This window comes from Salmo salar, chromosome 17 (assembly GCF_965601325.2).
Source record: "Salmo salar chromosome 17, fSalSal1, whole genome shotgun sequence".
NCBI lineage: Eukaryota > Metazoa > Chordata > Actinopteri > Salmoniformes > Salmonidae > Salmo > Salmo salar.
The window spans coordinates 24,001,992-24,014,075 of record NC_138307.1 but is presented as its reverse complement, the minus strand read 5'-3'; the positions used below and the strand labels follow the sequence as shown (position 1 = coordinate 24,014,075).

Here is a 12,084-nt window from a genome sequence, read left to right as displayed (position 1 = left end):
CCATGTCAGAATGAGGAATAGTATCTGTTGTGTATTTCACTGGATCATCATTCTCAATGGGAAGACTCATTCAGAAATGGAACATTTCTACCTCTCTCTCAGCATACACTGTGAACACCAAGCCAGACAGGACAGACCATTTGCTTACCGCCCCAATAGGTCCACAGATGATGCAATTGCCATCACACTGCACACTGCCCTATCCCATCTGGACAAGAGGAATACCTATGTTAGAATGCTGTTCATTGACTATAGCTCAGCATTCAACACCATAGCACCCTCCATGCTCATCATTAAGCTTGAGGCCCTGGGTCTCAACCCTGCCCTGCGCAATTGGGTCCTGGACTTCCTGATGGGCCAACCCCAGGTGGTGAAAGTAGGAAACAACATCTCCACTTCGCTGATCCTCAACACTGGGGCCCCACAAGGGTGTGTGCTCAGCCCCCTCCTGTACTCCCTGTTCACCCATGACTGCGTGGCCATGCACGCCTCGAACTCAATCATCAACAGTAGTAGGCTTGATTATCAGCAACGACGAGACAGCCTACAGGAAGGAGGTGAGGGCACTCGGAGTGTGGTGTCAGGAAAACAACCTCTCACTCAACATCAACAAAACAAAGGAGATGATCGTGGACTTCAGGAAACAGCAGAGGGAGCACCCCCTATCCACATCTAAGGGACAGCAGTGGAGAAGGTGGAAAGTTTTAATTAAGGCTAGTCGACAACATCCGGTGAAATTGGAGGGCGCGCAATTCAAATAAATAATCCTAATATTAAACATTTATGAACATACAAGTATCTTATATCGTTTAAAAGCTTCAATTCTTGTTAATCGAACTGTATTGTCCGATTTACAATAGGATCTACAGCAAAAGCAGGCCATGTGATTGTTTGAGGACGGCGCCCCATATCAACATATTTTTCAACCAGCACATGCTTCATAAAATCACAAATAGCTATTAAATAAATCACTTACTTTTGAAAATCTTCCTCTGTTTGCAATCCTAAGGGTCCCAGTTACAACATGAATGGTCGTTTTGTTAGATAAAATCCTTCTTAATATCCCAAAAGTCTGTTTAGTTGGCGCCATCGATTTCAGTAATCTACTTGTTCAACATGCAGACATGCAAACAAGTCAAACTACGTTTTTATATAAAATCCTCAGGTATCCTAAAATGTAAATAAACTATAATATTTCATACGGAAAGAAGTATGTTCAATAGAAATGTAAAATTAGCAGGCGCGCGCCTCCTCCTCGTCGAGCGCCAACAGACTGATTGTCAACTGGGACTCTTTGTACAATAACTCAAAATTCTTGCTCATTTTTGAAGAAACAAGCCTGAAACAATGAACAAAGACAGTTGACTTCTAGTGGAAGCCATAGGAATTGCAATCTGGGAGCAGGAATTACATAGAACCCATAGCTTTCCATTTTAAGAGCCTGGGACCTAAAAAAGAAATCTGGTTGGTTTTCTTTGGATTTTTGCCTGCCATATCAATTGTGTTATAGTCTCATACATTATTGTAACATTTCTACAAACTTCAAAGTGCTTTCTATCCAATGCTACCAATTATATGCATATCCTAGCTTCTGGGCCAGAGTAACAGGCAGTTTACTTTGGGCATGTCAGTCAGGCAGAAATTGAGAAAAATAGACTCTATCCCTAAGAATTTTTAAGTTCCACGGTGTACACATCACAGACAAACTGAAATGGTCCACCCACACAGACAGTGTGGTGAAGAAGGTGCTACTGTGCCTCTAAAACATCAGGAGGCTGAAGAAAAACCCTCCAAACTTTTACAGATGCACAATTGAGAGCATCCTGTCGGGCTGTATCACCACCTGGTACCCCAACTGCACCGCCCACAACCGCAAGACTCTCCAGAGGGTGGTGCGGTCTGCAAAACGCATCACCGGGGGCAAACTACCTGCCCTCCAGGACACCTACAGCACCCGATGTCACAGGAAGGCCAAAATGATCATCAAGGACATCAACCACCCGAGCCACTGTCGGTTCACCCCGCTACCATCCAGAAGGCGAGGTCAGTACAGGTGCATCAATGCTGGGACTGAGAGACTCGAGGCCATCAGAATGTTAAACAGCCATCACTAACACAGAGAGGCTGCTGCCTACATACAGACTTGAAATCATTGGCCACTTTAATAAATGGATCACTCGTCACTTTAATAATGTCACTTTAATAATGTTTACATATCTTGCATTACTCATCTCATATGTATATACTGTATTTTATTCCATCTATTGCATCTTGCCTATGCCGCTCTGTCATTGCTCATCCATATATTTATATGCACTGTATATATTCTTATTTCATTCCCTTAGATTTGTGTGTATTAGGTAGCTGTTGTGGCATTGTTAGATCACATGTTAGATATTGCTGCACTGTCAGAACTAGAAGCACAAGCATTTCGCTCCACTCGCAATAACATTGCTAAACTTGTGTATGTGTCACAAGTATCTTCGTCTTCTGACGATAATGCGAAATCGTCATCGGAAAAGGTAGACCAATACGCAGCAGGTGTGCAGTTGTTCATTTTGAACATTTAATTAAATCAACACGAATACAAAAACAACAAACAAGAAAACGAACGATAAACTGACAGTCTACAAAGCATAGGCTCAACACAGAACAATCACCCACAAAATACAAGACAAACACACCCAACTAATATAGGACTTCCAATCAAAGGCAACACCAAACAGCTGCCTTCAATTGGAAGTCCAACCCCAATTAACTCAACATAGAACCAGACACACTAGACTAAACATAGAAATACCTAAACATAAACCAAAACCCGGAAATACTAAATCAAACACCCTTTTAACAAACACACCACCCCGAACCACATAAAATGAATACCCTCTGCCACGTCCTGACCAAACTACAATACTAATTAACCCTTATACTGGCCAGGACGTGACAGTACCCCCCCTTAAAGGTGCTAACCCCGGAAGCACCTTAAAAAACAAAAACAACAAAAAAAACAACCCCCAAACAACAAAACCAAAATCCCCCCCTACTAAAGGGAGGGAAGGGAGGGTGGCTGCCGTCAACGACGGCACTGTGCTACACCCCCCCTCCCCAACCCACCTATATCTGGAGGTGGCTCTGGTTCCGGCCGTTCCAGGCTGTCGGGCCACTCTGGCATCGCCGAGGGGCAGTCGGGCCAGTCTGGCATCGCCGGGGGGCAGTCGGGCCAGTCTGGCAGTTCGGGACAGTCTGGGCAGTCTGGCAGTTCGGGACAGTCTGGGCAGTCTGGGCAGTCTGGCAACTCGGGACAGTCTGGGCAGTCTGGCAACTCGGGACAGTCTGGGCAGTCTGGCAACTCGGGACAGTCTGGGCAGTCTGGCAACTCGGGAGTCTGGGCAGTCTGGCAACTCGGGACAGTCTGGGCAGTCTGGCAACTCGGGACAGTCTGGGCAGTCTGGCAACTCGGGACAGTCTGGGCAGTTCAGGGCAGTCTGGCCACTCCGGCAGTTCAGGGCAGTCTGGCCACTCCGGCAGTTCAGGGCAGTCTGGCCACTCCGGCAGTTCAGGGCAGTCTGGCCACTCCGGCAGTTCAGGGCAGTCTGGCCACTCCGGCAGTTCGGGGCAGTCTGGCCACTCCGGCAGTTCAGGGCAGTCTGGCCACTCCGGCAGTTCAGCGCAGTCTGGCCACTCCGGCAGTTCAGCGCAGTCTGGCCACTCCGGCAGTTCAGCGCAGTCTGGCCACTCCGGCAGTTCAGCGCAGTCTGACCACTCCGGCAGTTCAGCGCAGTCTGACCTCTCTGACGACTGTTGACTGGCGGGCAGCTCTGACGACTGTTGACTGGCGGGCAGCTCTGATGACGACTGTTGACTGGCGGGCAGCTCTGATGACGACTGTTGACTGGCGGGCAGCTCTGATGACGACTGTTGACTGGCGGGCAGCTCTGATGACGACTGTTGACTGGCGGGCAGCTCTGGTGACTGTTGACTGGGGCGTGGCTGGGTTGACGCACTTGTAGCCTGGTGCGTGGTGCTGGTACTGGGCTTACCAGATTATGAACACACACCTTCCAGGCTAGTGCGAGGAGCGGGAACAGGATGAGTCGGACTGGGTTGACGCACTTCTGGGTCCGCACGAGAGACAGGAGCTGGAAACCCAGGGCTATGGAGGCGCACAGTCGGTCTTGATCTTACCTCCTGCACAACCCATCTTGGCTGGATGGAACTAGTAGCCCTGTACGAGCGGGGTGCTGGTACAGGGCAGACTGGGCTGTGCAGGGGCCTGATGGTAGCCGTGCGTAGAGCGGGAGTTGGGTAGCCTGGTCCTCGGAGGCGTACCGGCGACCAGATGCGCTGCGCAGGCATCCTCCTACCAGGCTGGATGCCCGCTCTAGCACGGCACCTGCGAGGGGCTGGAATAACGCGCACCAGACTGTGCGTGCGTATGGGTGAGATAGTACGCTCCTCAGCGAAACATAGCGCTCTCCACCCCATACGCTCCTCCATATAACCACGGGTAGCTGGCTTCCGGCTCTTCTTACGCCTAGCCAAACTACCCGTGTGCCCCCCCCAAAAAAATTATTGGGGGTGCCTCTCTTGCTTCTCCCTCAGCGCGTCCATGGCCTCGTACCTACGCCTCTCTGCCTTGGCTGCCTCAATTTCCCACTGCGGGCGGCGATACTCCCCAGCCTGGTGCCAAGGTCCGGCCCCGTCCAGAACTTCCTCCCAGGTCCACTTCTCCCGCCAGTCCAACTCGAATTCCCTCTGCTCCTTCCTCTGCTGCTTGGTCCTTGAGTGGTGGGTGATTCTGTCACAAGTATCTTCGTCTTCTGACGATAATGTGAAATCGTCATCGGAAAAGGTAGACCAATACGCAGCAGGTGTGCAGTTGTTCATTTTGAACATTTAATTAAATCAACACGAATACAAAAACAACAAACAAGAAAACGAACGATAAACTGACAGTCTACAAAGCATAGGCTCAACACAGAACAATCACCCACAAAATACAAGACAAACACACCCAACTAATATAGGACTTCCAATCAAAGGCAACACCAAACAGCTGCCTTCAATTGGAAGTCCAACCCCAATTAACTCAACATAGAACCAGACACACTAGACTAAACATAGAAATACCTAAACATAAACCAAAACCCGGAAATACTAAATCAAACACCCTTTTAACAAACACACCACCCCGAACCACATAAAACGAATACCCTCTGCCACGTCCTGACCAAACTACAATACAAATTAACCCTTATACTGGCCAGGACGTGACAGTATGTGACCAATAAAATTGGATTTGACTTGATTTGAAGTATTTAGGACAGTAAATGACTGGATTAAATCTGTGAAGGCTGTTGATCTCATATGTACACATATGTCTCTGTCTCTTTCCTTGTGTCTGTCCCTGCTTTCCGTCTCTGTCCTTGCTCTCTGTCTCTGTCTCTGTCTCCAGTCCCAGCTCCAGCTCCTACAGGGCATACTCTGTGTAATACTGACCTCTTCTGTCCTCCGAAGGAAGTGCAGCAAAATAGTGTGGTTTCCTTTAACTGCATTAGATTGAATTGGGGGTGCATCCCAATAATATCTCCTTTCTCCTAAAGCGTACACTCGTTCCCTTTACTCGTTCACTACCACAGATCTAAACGCATTGTATTGGTGGAGACATGAGCTTTTTCCACCATATTTCTTATACCAGCTATATTTCCTTTGAAATTAGCAAAGGGAAGTGAACAAGTGCACACTTTGTGAGGAAGGAGAGATAATTTGGGACGAAGCCCTGGTGGTTAATAAACAACCTCTGTGTCTGATGTTAGTGTCCCAGAGGTAGTCAGTGTCCTCAGAACTCTCTCTCTCATTCTGACTCAGCACGGCAACAGCACGGTAACATGGCTCACCGCCGCTTTGAGGGCAAAGAGCACGCAGCCTCCTACCTGAGGTACAGGGTGTCCCCCCCACAGGAACTGATCACAGAGATACTGGGATTTCTGGATAATATGGTAGGGGCCTGTGTGTGTGTGTGTGTGTGTGTGGTGTGTGTGTGTGTGTGTGTGTGTGTGTGTGTGTGTGTGTGTGTGTGTGTGTGTGCGTGCGTGCGTGCGCAGGGAATGTAGTTAGACCCTTGCCCTGCAAGAATGATTTTTGTGAACAAAAATGGTTCACAATTGTGTAAGCCCAAATCGATCTAATCGTATGTATTTGGCTGCTATAATTGTGCCTATCTGGACTTAAAAGCATAATTTGTTTTTTTCACAAACTGTATAACGCTGATATAGCGCTGATATAACGCTGATATAGTGCTGATATAACGCTGATATAACGCTGATATAGCGCTGATATAACGCTGATATAACGCTGATATAGCGCTGATATAACGCTGATATAGCGCTGATATAACGCTGATATAACGCTGACTTACGATGTTATTGTCACTTCAGAAAGGAAGGCCGTTTGACCTTGCCGTGGACGTAGGCTGTGGCTCGGGACAGGGGACACTTCTACTGGCCCCTCATTTTACCCAAGTGATCGGGACAGACATCAGCCCCGCCCAGCTGGAGGTGGCTCTGGCCAATAGCAGCGCCCCAAATATCTTCTACAAGTGAGAAGGGGGAGGGTCACGCAGGATAGTCGGCGGGAATTGCTTTGTTGTCCTAGCAAGGATCAAGGTCAAGTCCAAGGTCATACTTTTATAAGTGAAGTGTAGTATGTATTGTGATGTGTTATATGTCTGCCAAGAATGTTGGTACTGTTGGCAGACAACAGTGTCTATTGGACAATAAAGTATTAATTCATTCCTTCTTCATATTTAGATGTAATTATCATGTTTTTGATACCCTACCCCATTGAAACATCCCTGTAGTTTTAACTAGTAACATAACTAACTCAGACACTTTGAGGTCCAAATGTAAAACATCCAGTTAAACATCCAAAATGTGTAACCCTTTAACCAGCGTGCATCGTCTCACATCTCCCATAACCCCACAGGCAGTGTCCTGCAGAGGAGTTACCGTTTGCTGACGGCGCGGCAGACTTGGTGACGTCCATGACCGCGGCCCACTGGTTCGACCGCCCGCGGTTCCTCCAGGAGGCAGACAGGCTGCTGAAGCCCAGAGGGTGTCTGGCCCTGATCAGTTATACCCTGGACATGGACCTGGAGTACGGACAACACTCCCACACTCTTACTGACATCTGTCATCAGGTCAGACAACAAACCACTGAGGAATTGATTGATTTAATTTATAAGATAATTAAAAATAGTAGGCTGCGCCAGATGGAGACAACATTACATACAATCAACTGACCAACTGACTATGAATAGAAGTCCCACTATCTCAGTGTTAAATTAACCATTTTAACGCTGGATAATTGGGACTCGTACTCTGTGAAAGGGTTAAATGTAACACTCTGACTTCAATGTACACTGGGATCTGGCCTTCTATGAAGTGTGAAAACTTTGTGACTTCAGAGTACGGAAACAACGGGAAAGTAATTCAGAGTACGAAAACAACAGGAAAATAATACTACCTTATTCATGTCCCCCTACAGTTCTACAAGAACCTGCTGCCATTTCGCAGTGCCCACATAGGTACTACCACTGTCCCTCTCTACAAACAGATGTATGACTCATGCCCGTACCCAGACAAAGAGTGGTGAGTGCTGCTGAAAAGCCAAGGTATCCAAAGACTGCTACTGTATATCTTGCTGGATCTGTGTCTACTGTGTATACTTTTTCCACATTTTGTTACGTTACAGCCTTATTCTAAAATGGATTAAATAAATAAAAATTGCACAACGCACAATACCCCACAATGACGAAGCAAAAACATGTTTTTAGACATTTTTGCAAATCTTTACATAAGTATTCACACCCTTTGCTATGATATTGAGCTCTGGTCCATCCTGTTTAATTGATCATCCTTGAGATGTTTCTACAACTTGACTGGAATCCACCTGTGGTATTTTGTTTTGATTTTGACATGATTTGGAAAGGCACACTCCTGTCTTTATAAGGTCCCACAGTTGACAGTGCATGTCAGAGCAAAAACCAAGCCATCAGGGTGAAGGAATTGTCCGTAGTGTTCCGAGATAGGATTGTGTCGAGGCACAGATCTGGGGAAGGGTACCAAAAAATGTCTGCAGCATTGAAAGTCCCCAAGAACACAGTGGTCTCCATCATTCTTAAATGGAAGTAGTTTGGAACCATCTACTCTTCCTAGAACTGGCTGCCCGGCCAAACTGAGAAATTGGAGGAGAAGGGTCTTGGTCAGGGAGATGACCAAGAACCCGATGGTCACTCTGACAGAGCTCCAGAGTTCCTCTGTGGAGATGGGAGAACTTTCCAGGACAGCCATCACTGCAGAACTCCACCAATCAGGCCTTTATGGTAGAGTGGCCAGATGGAAGCCACTCCTCATTAAAAGGCACATGGGGCTCCCGAGTGGCGCAGCGGTCTAAGGCACTCTATCTCAGTGCAAGAGGCATCACTACAGTCCCTAGTTCGAATCCAGGCTGTATCACATCCGGCCATGATTAGGAGTCCCATAGGGCGGTGCACAATTGGCCCAGCGTCGTCCAGGTTTGGCCGGGGTAGGCTGTCATTGTAAATAAGAATTTGTTCTTAACTGACTTGCCTAGTTAAATAAAGGTTAAATAAAGGTTAAATAAAAAATATGACAGCCCACTTGGTGCTTGCCAAAAGGCACCTAAAGACTCAGACCATGAGAAACAAGATTCTATGGTCTGATGAAACCAATATCAGGTTTGAGGGAAAGATGAACGGAGCAAATTACAGAGAGATCCTTGATGAAAACCTGCTTCAGAGCGCTCCGGACCTCAGACTTGGCTGAAGATTCACCTTCCAACAGGACAGACCCTAAGCAAACAGCCAAGACAACGTTGGAGTGGCTTCGGGCCAAGTCTCTGAATATCCTTGAGTGGCCCAGCCAGAGACCGGACCTGAACCCGATCATACATTTCTGGAGAGACCTGAAAATAGCTGTGCAGCAACGCTCACCATCCAACCTGACAGAGCTTGAGAGGATCTGCAGAGAAGAATGGGAGAAACTCCCCAAATACAGGTGTGCCAGGTTTGTAGCATCATACTCAAGAAAACTCAATCGCTGCCAAAGGTGCTTCAACAAAGTCCTGAGTAAATGGTCTGAATATATATTTAAAAAAAATCTATTTTAGAATAAGGTTGTAACTTAATAAAATGCAGAGGGGTCAAGGGGTCTGAATACTTTCCGATTGCCCTGTATAGTAGTATACTTGCCTTGCCTAGCATAGCGTAGCATAGCCTAACCTGGTCTAGAGTATCATAGAATAGCATAGCCTAGCCTAGCATAGAATAGCCTAGCCTGGCCTGGCCAAGCTTAGCATAAAATAGTATTCTGATTTTGTTCAGTGTTTTTTGTGTTGCTCTTTCCAGGCATGAGTGTCTGCGGATGAGGAGACTGATGCCTCTGAGTGGCTACATCGGCATGGTGGAGACCTTCTCTAGCTATCAGGCGTTGCTGAAGCAGGATCCAGTGGAAGCCCACAGGTTCTCCCAGGACTTCAGGAACAGGTGAGCTTCAGCATACAGGTGCTCAAAATTATTTGCAGGCTGGAATTAAATTGAATGTGCCTTTAGCAATGTTTATGCCATGTTTATTTTTGAAAACTACTGTCTGCACACTTCTATTACAATTATGAACACTGGAAGCAACTATCTATGAGGGGAGACTCTTATCTGCATATAGGTTTATATATATAAACATTTTAACACAATTCCATAAATACTGCAGTGCAGGTTGGTTTGAAATGAGTTGAATTTCTCATCTCTAAGAAAATCTTAGCGAGCTGATGACCAACTTCTTTGACTGTCACTCACTCTGTTCCACTCCTCCTCTTCTGGCCTAGGTTGCTGTCTGTGATGGGGGAGTCGAATCCAGACACAGAGATCACAGTGGTGGTCAAGTATTTCTACTGGCTGGCCTGTAAACCTGCTGCAGCCTGATCTGGGACAAGGAAGCAGCAAACCCCACAGACCCTTATCTTCCCCTGATGTTTTCTGTTGCATCTAATGGCAAAATGAAATAACTAAAAGAGGGGTTACACATTCCAACAAATAAGACCACATGTTATATGCAACTTAAATCATTCGTCCATCAAAGTCAAAATGAAAAGTGAACCGACATGAACTCCAATACCACCTAAAGAAGATGTTTCCGATGTTTCAGAATGGTCTGGATACCCGATGAGCTCAACCATTTCTTGGAGAGGGACAGTGGTAGTAAAGAAACAGCTTGTTAAAATACAATAGTCTTCTCTGGTTTACTGTAATATTTACTGTAACTGATAATTACAGTGGTTTGCGTTGTGAACACACAGTCGGATGTCTCCAACCTCTTGCGTATGCGCTCACACATGCTCCCTCTGTGTCCCTCTGAGTGTTGAGGCTGGTGTGTGTGTGTGCATGTGTTTTCAGAGGAGTAGGACTGAGATCCTGCCTGGCAGGAGTCAGTCTCTGACAGTAGTGAGGTCTCACCATCTGAAATGCCATATGGTGCCCCTAGTGGTAGAATAAAGTAATACTTTCCCTACCTCACCTCATAGCCCCATCTCATGGCCCGAATTCAATTCATAGCCCCAACTTATAGTCCCAACTCACAGCCCCACCTCATAGCCACAGCTCATAGCCCCAACTTATAGACCCAACTCATAGCCCCATCTCATAGTCCCACCTCATAGCCCTAACTCATAGCCCCAACTCATAGCCCCAACTCCTAGCCCAAACTCATAGCCAAAACTCATAGCCTCAACTCATAGCCCCAACTCATGGACAGAATTCATATTCCCAACTCATAGTCCCAACTCATAGCCCCACCTCATAGCCCCAACTCATAGCCCCAACTAATAGACCCAACTCATAGCCCCATCTCATAGTCCCACCTCATAGCCCCATCTCATAGCCCCAACTCATAGCCCCAACTCATGGCCAGAATTCATAGTCCCACCTCATAGCCCCATCTCATAGCCCCAACTCATAGCCCCAACTCATGGCCAGAATTCATAGCCCCATCTCATAGTCCCACCTCATAGCCCCGACTCATAGCCCCATCTCATAGTCCCACCTCATAGCCCCAACTCATAGCTCCAACTCCTAGCCTGAATTCATAGCCACAACTCATAGCCTCAACTCATAGCCCCAACTCATGGCCAGAATTCATAGTCCCAACTCATAGCCCCATCTCATAGCCCCAACTCATAGCCCCAACTCATGGCCAGAATTCATAGTCCCACCTCATAGCCCCATCTCATAGCCCCAACTCGTAGCCCCAACTCATAGCCACACCTTATAGCCCCAACTCATATCCACACCTTATAGCCCCAACTAATAGCCACACCTTATAGCCCCAATTCATAGCCCCACCTCATAGCCCCAGCCCATAGCCATACTTTATAGCCCCAACTCATAGCCCCACCTTATAGCCCCAACCCATAGTCACACTTTATAGCCCCAACTCACAGCCCCACCTTATAGCCCCACTTTATAGCCACACTTTATAGCCCCACCTCATAGACCCACCTCATAGCCCCAACTAATAGCCACACCTCATAGCCCCAACTCATAGCCTCACTTTATAGCCACATTTTATAGCCCCACCTCATAGCCCCAACTCATAGCCCCACCTTATAGCCCCAACTCATAGCCACACCTTATAGCCCCAACTCATAGCTCCAACTCATAGACCCAACTCGTAGCCACACCTTATAGCCCCAACTCATAGCCACACTTTATAGTCCCGAATTATAGCCCCACCTCACAGCCCCAACTCATAGCCCAAACTCATAGCCACACCTTATAGCCCCAACTCATAGACCCAACTCATAGCCACACCTTATAGCCCCAACTCATAGCCCCAACTCATAGCCCCAACTCATAGCACCAACTCATAGCCCCACCTCATAGCCCCAACTCATAGCCACACCTTATAGCCCCAACTCATAGTCCAACCTCGTAGCCCCACTTTATAGCCCCACCTCATAGCCACACTTTATAGCCCCAACTCATAGCCACACCTCATAGTCCCACCTCATAGC

At 47.2% G+C, this 12,084-nt stretch overlaps 1 protein-coding gene across 1 annotated transcript; it reads left to right on the top strand.

Annotated features, from left to right (window-relative positions):
• Window positions 1–5,834: 5,834 nt before the first annotated feature.
• Window positions 5,835–10,373, top strand: LOC106574813 (putative methyltransferase DDB_G0268948). The gene is made up of 6 exons (XM_014150903.3): window positions 5,835–5,999; window positions 6,438–6,598; window positions 6,985–7,198; window positions 7,546–7,649; window positions 9,428–9,565; window positions 9,901–10,373. The coding sequence occupies exons 1-6, from the start codon at window positions 5,889–5,891 to the stop codon at window positions 9,995–9,997; spliced, it is 825 nt and encodes a 274-aa protein (XP_014006378.1). The 5' UTR covers window positions 5,835–5,888; the 3' UTR covers window positions 9,998–10,373.
• The last annotated feature ends 1,711 nt before the right edge of the window (window positions 10,374–12,084 follow it).